General features: G+C 45.2%; 1 protein-coding gene across 1 annotated transcript in view; it reads left to right on the top strand.

Annotated features, from left to right (window-relative positions):
- aldh16a1 (aldehyde dehydrogenase 16 family, member A1) overlaps positions 1-3,850 on the top strand; it is a 95,451-nt gene extending 91,601 nt beyond the window's left edge. The window contains exon 17 of the mRNA XM_084329403.1: positions 2,554-3,850. Coding sequence (XP_084185529.1) covers positions 2,554-2,721 — 168 coding nt within the window. The 3' untranslated portion in view covers positions 2,722-3,850. The remainder of the gene's footprint in view (positions 1-2,553) is intronic.
- The last annotated feature ends 10,462 nt before the right edge of the window (positions 3,851-14,312 follow it).

Here is a 14,312-nt window from a genome sequence, read left to right as displayed (position 1 = left end):
AAAATATTCGCAATTAATCTAAAAGAAAAATCACCAAATTGTATTTCAACCAAAAATGCTTAAACAATAATGTTAGTGATAGAAGGGAACTCGTTTTGTGCAAAAATGGAAAGCTTGTCAATGTTCATGAGGCAGAATTGTTAGAATAGCCGATAATCCATTTTCCCAATGATAAATCCCTATACGGGTGGACCTCGCGGGCGGTCCAAAGCGACGTCAGACTACACCTCCCTATAAACACATCAATAAGCCGTTACATTCAATGCTTACAAATAACAATTGAGACTGGTAGTCTGCTTTTACAATGAAAACGTACCGTTGGTTAGTTAGATTGCCAAAGTATGTAGGTTCATCAGCCTTGTTCCATAAGACTTGTGCTTTGCGCGGTCTTTAATGTTCGTTTCGATCCAGTTCCTTTCTTGAATGAACAGCGTTCGTCACGCTGGCGTCTTTAAACCCCAGACGGTCAAGCCGACCCGGACGTAGTACTTTGAAAAAATGGTTAGAAGGACGTCTCGTCCTTTATTTTGAAAATATTTCTGAAACCTTTATTTTGAAAGATTACAGGAATAAACGTCTTCGGTAAAAACTCTATAGCTCCACAAGGCCGAAGATAATTTAGGATGGAACGTCCCATCGACCCTAGTTGCTTTTTGACCCATCGTTTTTATTTTACTTAATTGCCAACTGAGATAATCTAACGAGGGAGCTAGCTGGCTACTGTCATTGCTAACGGCTAATGCTAGCGGGCCAGGCAAACGTAAAGCATTTATGGGGCGACACAGTGGCTCAGGAGGTAGAGCAGTCGTCTGGTAATCTGGAGGTTCCACGGTTCGATTCCCGCTCCTCCCGATTCCCGCTCCTCTTTTTTGGCGACCCCACACTTAACACATTCAGAGCCACGCCCCTTTGACGATAATAGGGCTACCGTGCCAATAACAAAGTCAATGGGAGGTCTGGGAAATTTGCGAAGGCTTAAACTATATCTTAAATTATGGCTATGGGTCTAAAACACCCCTCGCTTATCAATGACTTGCTTGCAGTCAACCTGTATGAAACGGATTGTTTTTTCATTGGTACATTTCCGTTTTATACCGTTTTGAATACAAGTATAGTTTTGGAGAGTTCTAGTAATTCCAGAGAAATTCCGCGATAATAGCTCTTTAGTGGAATACACAAAACACGTTGTAATTTTTCGGCTGATTTATTAATCGTTTTCAAATAAACGCTAGATTATCGATAGTATAGGTGTACTTATGCACGCTAGAGAAGCGGGCTGAAAAATCGATTATCCATGTCACGCTTAGCACTAACGTTACGCACGCACACACACACACACACACACACACACACACACGTTGTGATCGCTGTGAAAAAAAACATCTGATTAACCCAAAACTGGTAAAATAGAGATGTTCTGCAAAAAGATTAATCCAATTCCTGATCGCCATTCCAAATATTGATCGCGTTTATTGATCCAACGTTATAGTCCAAAACACATCATCGAAAGCTGCTCCCAGCCTCCCCAGTGAATGTGGTAACAGATACTGCTTGCCAGAGAAGGGAAAACCCCGGACCGGACTTTTTTTCTGATGCACATGCCCACCCAATCCAATCCAATGATGTGCAATACCATCCGGGAGACGATAGGCGGCGGTATTTGCCCTTTTCGAGCTCAGACCCATTCCCAATGATAACGTCAGGCTGGATGGATGAAAAATGAATGGATATCGCTAATAAAAGAAATAACGATAAAAAAAACGAGTTTTCTCGTTTTTTCTCGGGCCTTGACACTCAACGCATGGCGAGTTAAGCCGACTAATCTCGTCGTTGGCACTCAATGTGTTAATGTATCGCGTAATTTCAGCGTGGAATTAAGAAATATCAAAATAAAAGCACACGTTGTTGAACTTGATCATGCATATTTATTAGACCATTTAATTACAGCACTATGTTATCAATACACATTTATAAAACGAGGCATATTTAGCTAAAATATGTTGCCAGAACATAAAAAAAAATAACTGCTGGTGTAGACGCATGCTGTAACACTCCTCCCCCCTCCCTCCTCCCCCCTCTCTCCTCCCTCCTCCCCCTCCATCCCTCCCCCCTCCTCCCCCCTCCCTCTCTCCTCCTCCCTCCCTCCCTCCTCCCCCCCCTCCCGCCATCCACCCTCCCGCCACCCCTCTCTCCTCCCTCCCTCCCTCCCTCCCCCCCCCTCCTCCCTCCTCCCCCCTCCCGCTTTCCTCCCCCTCCTCCCTCCTCCATCCCTCCCTCCCCCCTCCTCCCGCCACCCCTCTCTCCTCCCTCCCTCCCCCCTCCCTCCCTCCCTCCTCCCCCCCCCCTCCCGCCACCCCTCTCTCCTCCCTCCCTCCCCCCTCCCTCCCTCCCTCCCCCCCCCCCTCCTCCCTCCTCCCCCCTCCCGCTTTCCTCCCCCTCCTCCCTCCTCCCCCCTCCATCCCTCCCTCCCCCCTCCTCCCGCCACCCCTCTCTCCTCCCTCCCTCCCCCCTCCCTCCCTCCCTCCTCCCCCCCCCCTCCTCCCTCCTCCCCAGGGTTGTCAGTACCTCCAGTACACCTGCACCAGCCCCCTGAAGACCCTGTGGCTGCACTGCCAGCAGGAGGAGAAGAAGGAGGAGAAGGAGCCTCATCCCTCGCTCCTCCTGGAGGAGATGTGGAGGAACGCTGTGCAGTGGAAGAGTGTCTGGATCCCTACCGCCTAGAGCAGGCGTGGCCAACCAGTCAGAGATTAAGAGCCACAAAAATTACTGTGGTACCACAAAGAGCCACACCATATACCAGCATTTCTCAACTTTTTTTTTTTCAGTCACGGCACCCTTCATGTGTTTATAGGTCTCACCCTCTGGCCTCATTTGGGCCTCACAGGGTTAAAAGTACCCTGTGAGACCCACGGTTGCAAAATTACAAAATCATGTTTAGCCATTTAAAAAAAAAAAATCTGTAAATGTTTATTTAAACATTTTTAAGCACATGTATAGTCAATTGGTCCTGTTGTTCAGCCTCACAATGCTATTTGAGAGTAAATGTGTTTATATGTCCCACCCTCTGAAGTTGCTAATGTCTTTTTAATTTGGGCCTCACAGGGTTAACCCGTTATGCCCGAAATATACAGTAAAAGTGTATATTTTCAGCATTACGTTTGTTTACCAATGATTTGAACTGTTATTAGTGAAATATAAGATTATAGAAATCTCAGGGCATTGAGTCGGAAACCGGCGCATATTGACAGGAGGAAGTGGCACATCCAAAAGTGAGTGTAGTCTTTTGAAGGAAGAGACTCTGGGCTTTCAAATTTCGGAAAAACTACCCTACCCAGCTCACACCAGCCCCTGTCAATCATCTGACTTCTGGATAAACTTTTTTATTTCTCTTATTTTTTGGGCTTATCTCCCACAAACCTGAACGTTATTGCCATAAAACAGAACGCAGTTAGTTTCTCTACCTTTCTGTGAACGTCTAGCAAAAAACTGTGTTGCAATATGATGAAAAATGGTGGAGAAATTTACATTATAAAAAAGATGGCAGAATTCAGTACTGTATCTACAAAACCTTCTGTTTAATCATCTTCCCTTTATTCATTTGCTTAGATTTTTCAGGTCTGGGCAATTTTAGCATGGTGTTATTCACAGTCAAAGATAAAAAAATATTTTTTAAATATAATTGATATTCTCCTTTGGTTCATTACAATTTACTCAAGCCTAGTAACAGACACACTATTTCTGACACTGGGAATACATTCCCTGAGATCCATAGATGTCCCTAGATTCAGATACCAAGAACATGCAAATGGACCAATTAAAAACAAATCTGTAAATGTTTATTCTACGTCCTTATGGAATGAGTGACATACAAAAAAAATTATAAAAAAAAGGTTTTTTTTTTTTGATAATTTCTTTTTATGGATGGAAGAGCCACACATTGACGGACAAAGAGCCACATGCGGCTCGCGAGCCGCGGGTTGGCCACCCCTGGCCTGAGGATGGGGGGGGGAGGGGGGTGTTTAGTTTAGATGATAAGAATATGAATAATAAATAATAATGACAATAAAGGACAGGGAGACGACTAGAGGCCGTAGTCCTTCGTGAACACTCAATGATCAACACATTAACCCTTTCAGGTGTATGTTTTTTTATTTATTTTTTTATTATTCTGTCTTGGGATTCTTACCATTCTCTTGCCTTCAATGGCCCGCATAGGGAGGTGTAGTCTGACGTCACTTTAGTTTCATGCCCGGTCCACCCGTATAGAGATTTATCATTGGGAAAATGGATTATCGGCTATTGTAACAATTCTGCCTTATGAACATTGGCAAGCTTTCCATTTTTGCACAAAATGAGTTCCCTTCTATCACTAACATTATTGTTTAAGCATTTTTGGTTGAAATAAAGGTAGTTATATAAGGTTTTGAATTTGTCGTTAAAAAAGAACTACACTTACCAGTAGAACGTTCAGTGCCGTCGGCAGCGTCAGAGAGAAGTGTAGTTCCTCAGTGAACGAAAACATAAATGTTGTTATTTTGCTACCTTTACGATTAATTGCAAATTGTTTCATGTTGAGCTATAGATTGTGGACGAATACACACAGAAAGGTACACCATGCCAATGTTCATCCTTTATTTGTTTTAAACGAGACGATTTAGAAATGGAAATACATGGCGATTTCAAGAGGCGTGGACCGCGCGGGAAACATCACTGGCGTAACCGCTACACCTCCCTGTGGCGACGGCCGCATCGTGAATGAATGTTCACTTCTCTCAGAATTCAAATCGCATCTCAAATCTCGGTACACCTGAAGGGGTTAACCCTTTCACTGCCACACGACAGAAGGTTAACCCTTTACTATCACACAACCGACGGCGATGCTCCATCATTAGCATCCGCAGAGCTAATGATGGAGCATCGCCGTCGGTTGTGTGATAGTAAAGGACTAACCTTCTGTATTGTCACAGTGAAAGGGTTAACCGGCTGTCGTGTGGCAGTGAAAGGGTTAAGGGACCTTTTCCTTCGAGCTTCTCCGTTGTAAAAACAGATCAAAGAGATTTGTTCCAAGGAGGATTTGATAAAGTCTGTGGGTTGTAATCCAAGTTAAATATTACTTTTCTACAGGGCCAAATAGCAATTATACAATATACAATAACAGCCTGATATATAAGGCTACGGTTCTGTCAATGAGTGACTTGAGATAGAAGTCAAAAAAATTGTCGGCCATGTTACAAGTTAATCCATCCACACGGATACATGGATCATGAATACTGTACAATGTGACGCTGTAAGTGTAGACCACAGAACTAGGAATATGTGGCGTTGACATTCCTCTAGTCTAGTGGAATCTAGAATTTGGTTAGATTCTTAGTTTAAAAATTATTATCATTCACGTCTGTCTTAAATGTTGATGTTAAACGGAGAGTACTGTATGTCATGAGAGAATGTTGATGTAACGTCACGGTGACCAAATGCGTCCACATTTTTATAGGCTTCTATCACATTTTCATAACAATAGCGAATATAACTGCGCCGTTTTCATTGAGGTTTCTTACTAATTAACTGTTTTATTTGTCCTTTATATGCGGATAACATTCAAATCTTAAATTGTACCATTATGTTCCCGTTTAGACAAACATAATGCTAATGATGCACTTTTGTTAAGATAATTGGGTGACCATTCTCGATCACTGTACTCGGGTCCCATTAATAGTTTAACGCTGTTCAGATCGTGTCAAAGAATAGACGCGTCCCAGTGACCTGTGACCTGTGCTAAAGGTCTTGGGAATTGTATTAATTTTGTAGTTTTCACATTTTCACCTTTTAATTTTAAACCAATGCTGCCATTTACTGACAACAGAAAGTGTTGTGTAAGTTATAGTATAACGTCAACCTGAGAGGCTACCCGCACTTCCGTAAACACCGTCGCCCAAAACACATTCTAGAGATTCCCACTTTTTACGGGTACATAGGTTCATATCTAATAGACTTTAGATGACTAAATATAGATGAATACTCATGAAATTTGATATATATATTCTAAAATAAGTATCATTTCACTTCATCTACATGTCGACATGAAATTCCCAAACGCTGATGGTAAAAAAAGCCTGGATGTCGCGCAAAATGGGGCGTGACCGAATTTGGTCCCAGACAATAAGAGTGACTGAGATTAGTCTACATTCCGTTAGGTCTAATTGTCAAAAGAAAATAATATATAATTTTTTTTAAATATTAAAGATGATCTACTCATGAATGTGTTCTGTCCTGTTCTCTTTCATAGTCACCATTAAATCTCTGTTGCCTCAACTCAATGTATACCTGCCTATTGCTTTCACTGTAATCATATCTACCTCAAACTATAGTCTACCCATATAACCCTGTATAATAGCATGTATAATAATGCTGTGTACACTGTATATGCATATTTATATTTACAGTATATATTTTTTTATATTTCCAAATCTGTCTGAATATACCTGCATATAATCCCTTCTATATACCTACATAATACTAAAGCATTACATCACGCGCAGGAGTGGGTTTTGAGAATTAGACCCCCATAGGCATGGTCTAATTATCATAACCTACGACTTTTGACTTTTGTGCTGTGTGTGAATTGTCTTGGTCGCTTTGTATAGCTTGGGTACCGCTGGCCAAAGCTTGTGCTTTTCTCTCTACTTGGAAACAGCGTTGTTTTTTACGTGAGTAAAAATGAACTGGGTTTTTGTTGTATGATGAGAAGTTGTGTGTGTTCATGTAACGTTAGACAACGTGGCTGAGCCCACAACTGGCTGAGTTACCCTACAATGCTGTGCATAGTGGCATAGTTTTTTTCACACATGAACAGGGTTAGGGTTAGACAAGGTCTTCGGCTGTGCTGGCGTGCATGATGTAAAGCTTACTCTACACATTGGCGTCGTATCAGGGGTAAGGTGGTGAGGGGTGGGTTTCCCCGGTTTTCCCCTGGGCCCCCCCCCCTCCCCTCAAACAAGATGTGATTCACTATGTTTTTGGGGATACGGTGTAACCCCTCAGCTTCTGCTGGGGTTGTGCTCTTGCTTAGAGAGGCAATTTCTTTCTGAAAATTGTTTGGTCGCTGTCATGTGGACTTAGCAAGGCCTGTGGCCAGTACTTAATCCAGGACTTGTGTCTTCTCTCGTTATGAAAAACGGCGTTCCTCGTACGGTAGTGAGAGTGTACTTTCGCCCTGTTTTGTTGTGATGGAGGGTTGTGTGTGTCGTTATGATCCACAACTGGGTTAGGTGTTGGCCTACAGAAGTTACATGTGTAAGCTCTTGTACCAGGGCCCTTGGCCCTCTCTTGGTCTGTGTTTTTTCTTCCTTTAGGAAAAGGTGTAAAAATTCAGGTGGCAGGTTCGCACATGAGCCTATGTGAAGCTGTTCCCTTGACAGGTATACATGCGCTTCATGTAGTATGCTATGACTGGTGTCATGGCTCTGCTTTGTCATTACATCGTATCAGGGGTGAGGGGTCATGAGGGGGTGAACTGATAAACCCTCCCTCCCCTTTTTCTGATTGGTCAGGGGGTTGGACCTCCTGTCCTTTGGGCTTCCTGTCACGTTGCTGGGTCAGCGCGTCACAGGGTAGGGAGGGGGGGGGGAGTTTCCTGGTCCCACGCCATATTGGGCGGTGGGTCACGGAATTCCCCCCGCCATAGAGTACGTCACTGGGCGCGTTTCTATTGGTTGTGAGACTTCCGTGAGTTCTTTTCAGGCTCCATGTTGTGGACCTCTGTTATTGTCAAGCGTGAGAACTTAAAAATAAGTTCTGCTCTGTTGTATGTGTCTTGAGCTTGGTAGGTGATGCAATGCAGTAGAGACAATTTGTTCTTCTGCTCTGCTCCCTACTAGTAGTGTGTATTGGGTCAGAGCCTCCTCCTCAGGGAGTTTCGGAGCCTCCTCTGTGAGTTTCAGAACCTCCCTCTCAGTGAGGGAGCCTCCTCCTCAGAGAGTCTTAGTCCAATTGTTCACGTAGCTCAATGTTGCATGTATTTTTTCTATTATTACTCAAGTGGGAAGTCTCTCTCTGGGGGTTCCCTGTCTCCTCTCTTTTATAGGGCAGGGTTGACAGGGGTGTTTTTCCCTCGGCCGTATCATATGGGACCCATGTCCGTATTTTTTGGCGGCTTCTTGCCGTTCTCCCAGGCGGCTTGGAGGAACGATATCTGGGTTCTTGTTAGAATTACCATTGATATGTTTTGGGTCTCGACGTGTACATAGTGCTGGCCCTGGGTGCTTCTGATAGGAACCACGCATGGGCTTGCGCGTTTTGGTTGCTCATCATTGAAACAGCGTTTTTATGGGGCAACTGGGATGGAGTTTGTCTCTTCCGAGCGCCAGTGTACTAGGCTTGTCTCGACGAATTCTCGTTCATCTCTGGGGGATGATAGCGGAATAGATCAAAGCATTGGTAGAGGGGTCTCACGCCCTTGGGGTGGGCCACCGGGCGTGGTGCTTTGTGTTCTGACCGTCTTGGTGGCGCCCTCTGTGATGTTTTAGATCGACATCCTGGGACTGGGGATGGCGGCGTGATTAGGACATGGGACTGGTTCTGGTCGCGCCGGACCAGGTCAGTTAACCCGTTGTCCGCCGGGGCGCAGATCTGCTGTTCTGGTACCCTGAGGGACTTGTGCTTTTTCGGGGGGAAAATGCCGGGTCGGCCCGGGCGTTGCAGGGTTTGATGTTATGGAGGTGTTCGTGGTTATGTTACTGCGTGTTATCCCTCACTGTTGCTTGGTCCATATTGTGTTGTACCTTGTGCTGTGCTAAAGGAGCCTGGTCCTTCTCCATTCTTTTTTCGCCCATCTCTTCTCCTGCTTGGCGGGGCTGGGAGGGGGCTGTCGAGGTGGTTCTTGTACCCCTCTGGCATGTATACGTCCCGGTCCGCCGGGCCCAGGTCCGAACTTGTTCTCGTTGACCTGTTGGCCTGGGTTAACCCCTTCTTGAAAACTGAAACACTTGTACTGCTGTATAGCCAGTGTATACCCGCAGTTGTGTTTTGGAGTTTTGGAGTTTTTTCTTGGGGGGGGTTAGAACCAAGGTGGTGGTTGGTTTCCAGGTGTGTTGGTAGCGAAGTCGACCCTCGGGGTAGGCCGGGCTTGGCCCCGTCTGCCTGTGAGTGTGCCCTCGCACCTTTCATGACGTCTGCCAATCGTGTCTGCTTTCTCTGCCTCGGCCCCTCTAGAGGGTCTGGTTTTTTTGTGGAGGCTGCGACATGGTGCACAGCATACCGTACGCCCCTTCCACCGGGGTGCTGTTTTCAGCAGACCCCTTTGGCGCCTGTCTAGTCCGCAGTGCTCCAGGCTCAGGTCGAGTGGCCTGTTGCCTGGATTGAGGGATCAACCTCTTTTGGGGGTTGTCTCCCCGGTGCGCTGCCTGGTCCCGCTGTGGGTGTAGCCTCTTGAGTGCTTCAGGGCGGCGTGCTGTAGGGGGGGAAGGGCCTGCTCTTGGATGGGCCCTGTCCGAATACGCTGGCGATGTGGGGGGTGGTGTCACTAGTGACCGCCTGGTGGGGTCTCGATGCTGCGGCGTCGTTGGCCTCACCAGGCCCCCTTTTCCGGGGGGTCCAGTCCCTTCCTGGGGCTGGGTCCTCCTTCGCGCTCCGCTGCTACGGCCTTGCCACTGGGTTGGGTTTTTGCCCTTGACCCTGTGATATTAGGGGTTGTAACGTTTTTTTTAATTTCTTCCCGTTCGTTCCCTAGTGGCATGTGGGTTGCGCGTTTGTGTAGTCGTGGGTTCTTCTGTGGGAAGGTAAGTCCCACGGTCTGCTCACCCTGTGCGTTTGAGTTGCTAAACCCCTCTTCGCACAGTCGGATCCGTTTCCCTCCCGTCCTCCACTAGGGGGGTCCGGGGGCTCGGGTCCTCCCCGGTTCTGATGGTTGTGGGGGGCCTCAGCGGGTACATTTGTCGAGCTTCCGCTCTGCTCAGCTCCTGTATTCCAGTAGGCGCAGAGCGGCAGCTATACGATACTATAACGCCGGACTCACTGAGGACCCCGTGGTCTTCGCCTTGGTGGTGAAAGACTTGGGAAGGCGCTGTTACTATGGCCACACCCCTGCTTATGTAGAGGAGCGGATGGGGGTGTGGCCAGGCGAATGGGTGTGTAAAGGTGCATGTGGAGATTTATTCAGTGCATAGACTGATATAGGGATATATTCCAGTAGGCGCAGAGCGTCGCTATACTCATATAACTATGGTTATAGATATAACCGTACGTTTTAAGTGAGCGTGGATTATTGAATTTATTGGTTGATTGATTGATTGCTAATTTTATTACTGTCCGCTTTGTTTCCAACTGGTTAAGTTTAGGCACTCTTTCGAAGTCGCTCTCTTTCGAAGTTGGTTAAGGTTAGAGTTTGGAATCAGGGCTGGTGGTCTATCGCCCTGCTCTAAAGACAAACTCGAACCTTAACCAACTTCGAAAGAGAGCGACTTCGAAAGAGTGCCTAAACTTAACCAGTTGGAAACAAGGCGGACAGTAATAAAATTTGCAATCAATCAATCAATCAATTCAATAGTCCACGCTCACTTAAAACAGCGCACCTCCCAGCTGCTTCTATAGAAAGTAGGTAAAAAAACAAAAAGAGTGTCTTTATACCTGTATCACTGTACATAATAATACTATAACTCTGTTCATACATCTGATTAGCACTATTTCTCAGTAGTACTAATTTATATATTTTATATCCAGTTTAAACTGCTACATTTGTACTCTGGTTAAATGCCAAGCTTCTTTTAGTTGTACTATACTTGTGCTGTATGATGACACTACATTTGAATCAAATGTAATCTAAACCTGGGCTTCTGTAGATACCAAGTTTCAAGTTTGTTTGTTTATTATTTGTCATTATAAAAATACATGTGAAATGCTTGGTTCTGTATGAGCCCCTGAGAGTGTGCTTCATACAGTAAAAAAAGTAAGTAAAAGAGGAATATACAATACAATATACAATCTAAGTACAATGAGTAAAAATGCAGACAATGAGGTACAAAACTTTAAGGTAAGGTGCAAATGCAAATCTCTTTAATAGATAGATTAATATAATGTAGTGTTAGTGTCTAAAGTGAGTGTCAGAGTGACCGTTTGTTTACCACATCCACCTACAGTGACACTGAAAAATTCCTCTCAGTTCCTGTTAACCCGTTCACTACCAAACGGTTAACCCTTTCACTGCGACAATACAGAAGGTTAAATCCGTTCACTACCTTTAATTAACCGTCTGTAGTGTGGTGGTAGTGAAAGGTTAACCTTCTGTAGTGTGGTAGTGAAAGCGTTAATGCTAACCGTGCTCTCATGCACTCTGGTTCTCTCTCATAGAGGCGACATAGTGTGAGAGGTGGTTAAAGGGATATTTCACTTTAACCCTTTCACTGCCACACGACAGAAGGTTAACCCTTTACTATCACACAACCGACGGCGATGCTCAATGATGCTAATGATGGAGCATCGCCGTCGGTTGTGTGATAGTAAAGGGCTAACCTTCTGTATTGTCACAGTGAAAGGGTTAACCGGCTGTCGTGTGGCAGTGAAAGGGTTAATAGAACGTATCTTACCTCTGTTTAAAGTCACCTACTAGTGAGCTAGTGACCACTGCTGTCCCTGTCGACTGCTGTCAACACCACCGCTCCTCCCAGCTGCCAGGCTCCTCATTCACTTCCATTCATTTTGAGGACTGTGTCTGAATATCGTACGTGTGAAGTATAAATAAATTATACAGCGATGTTACTCTGCAATGTGTTTTTTATATATTTTTTTTTTTTTTTTTTTTTACTATTTCTCACTTGAGGTGTAGTTTGACCAACTGTCAACTTTTACACCGAACGTTTAGAATCCTTCCTCCAGCAAGGCAGCAGGTAACCATGGTAACCACTCCCCACACAGACCACTGAAACCTACAACATACCGACCGGATCTGCTTTTATTTTCCAAGGGTAATACATCGGTAAAGACACATCATGACCTTACAAAGAGTTCATATTATGCACTTTGCTACTAAGTAATCTACTGTATCTATATTACTACCTACTATGCTAATATGTCTATACTTCTAGACACTCAAGAGTGTAGTACTCAAATTCGACACTGTTTGTTGTACCCTTCCTGATGACTTTTTTATTTAATTTTTTACCAACTTTTTCTGTGATTTTTCTCCCATCCCAATTTCCTCTCGTGCCAATTCTCCCTCCCCTGTCCTGATCGTTGCTCGCATGTGCCCCCCACTGGCCGGTCGTAGGGAGGGTATTTTTGTATTTATTTGTATTTATTGGTTTAAAATACAGAGACAGTGCATATTAAGGAACATTTGACTGTAAATATGCCAGTTTAGCCAAGTTGGCTAATTTTCAACTGTAGTCTCTGGGGCAGGTGACATGAGCACTACAATAATTAAAACATAGTACAATAATTAAAACACAGTAGGAATCAGTATAGGTTACAATACACTAAAATACATACAAATAAATACATTAAAATACATTACAATACATCACAACCCCTCAGTTAAAATGGTTAGTTTTAAATTAAATGTAACTTTGATACTCCCTGAGCCGTGTTGGCAGCCTGTTCCAGATGTGGGCTGCTCTCACGGAAAAAAAGGCTGCCTGACTAAAAGCAGACCTCCTGTTTGGGACTACACAGTCCCCTCTGACTACAGACCTGGTATATCTGTCAGCAGATGCTTTCTGTTTTATGAAAGTACAGAGGGGGGGGGGGGGGGGGGGGCCAAGCCATGTAGGATTTTATAGGTAAGGCAGCCATCTTTGAATTTGACGAGATTGTCCCAGACTCCCAGCTCAGTAGGTTCTCGTTTGCTATAACAATGGTGGTGGCTGTTTGTTTTCCTGTCCAGAACTTTCACAGCCTGATGGTAAACTACCTGTACAGATCGTAGTGTTGTACAGGAGGCTTGTGTCCAGCTAGTCAGACAGTATGTTAAGTGTGACATAATAATGGCATTAAAATACAGTGCTGCTGCTTTTGTTGACAGAGAGTTTCTGATGTGACGGAAGTTTGGTAGAGTATGGGGTAGAGGCCCATCACATGTCCCCTCCGATACATGTGGAGGCAGCCAGCCACTTCTTTTCACCTCCCAGCGCGGACTCTCATTGGCGAGGTGTAATGTGTGGGAGGCTCACACACTACCCTCGACATCTCCTGTCTCTGCTGTGCAGGCACCCTGACCGACCTGTAGGAGTCGCTGTTTACAACGACCAGATTACCACCCATCGACTTCCCTCCCGCTGACTCTGCCAATTGAGTCAGTATGACGGCCGGACCAAGCCGGAGGCAACGCTGACAGCCGGATTCGATACCGGTGTCTCTTGCGTTGGTGACGAGCGCAATGTCCGCTGTGCCACCCAGCCGCCTCCTGATGACTTGTTGTACAGAACTTGTAAGTCGCTTTGGATAAAAGCATCAGCTAAATGACTAAATGTAAATGTAGGTAAGACTGCTTAAACTTGACATGTTTTTTTTTTATTATGTGAACGACATCAATTCACATCCACAGTGTTGTAATACACTCATCCTGTTTTCTCTCTCTTTCTTCCACCCCCACCCTTTTCCATTTCCTGGACGCATGTAACTGTTCCGCAACAGTAAGTGACTTCCGGGGTAGGCCTGATTGGCCCCGACAGGCACGTGACGCGCAACTTTCTCAGCCGCGCGGCACGCTCCGCGGAGCCGAGCGGCAGAGCTTACGGAATTACGTAACCGTCCAAATACGCCACGACTCTCATTCGGCGCTATAGCTCACCTGGCAGAGCAGCGGTCCTGCGATCCTGCGGTCCGTTGTTGGTCAGTTCGAATCCCATCAAATCTTTTTTTTTTAACGTGATTTTTTTTTTAACGTGTATTCTTTCGCCGGTTAAGGTTAGGCATGGTTAAGGTTAAGGTTAAGGTTAGGCATTGTTTCGGAGTTGGTTAAGGTTAGAACGGTTAAGTTTAGGCGCTGTTAAGGAGCTGGTTAAGGTTAGAGTTTGTGTTAGAGAATGGCAATATTCTTTCTATGGTTAAGGTTAGGCATGGTTAAGGTTAAGGTTAAGGTTAGGCATTGTTTCGGAGTTGGTTAAGGTTAGAACGGTTAAGTTTAGGCGCTGTTAAGGAGCTGGTTAAGGTTAGAGTTTGTGTTAGAGAATGGCAATAGACAGCCTATTTCCGCGCGACAGCTCTCAGCAGCCTCGTTGCGCGTCCTGAGTTTGCCGCGTCACGTGCCTGTCGGGGCCAATCAGGCCTACCCCGGAAGTAACTTACTGTTGCGGAACAGGTACACGCTTCCTGGACTCGGCCAG

This window comes from Notolepis coatsorum (assembly GCF_963971535.1).
Source record: "Notolepis coatsorum genome assembly, chromosome: 14".
Taxonomy (NCBI): Eukaryota; Metazoa; Chordata; class Actinopteri; order Aulopiformes; family Paralepididae; genus Notolepis; species Notolepis coatsorum.
This window is presented reverse-complemented; position numbering and strand designations above follow the sequence as displayed.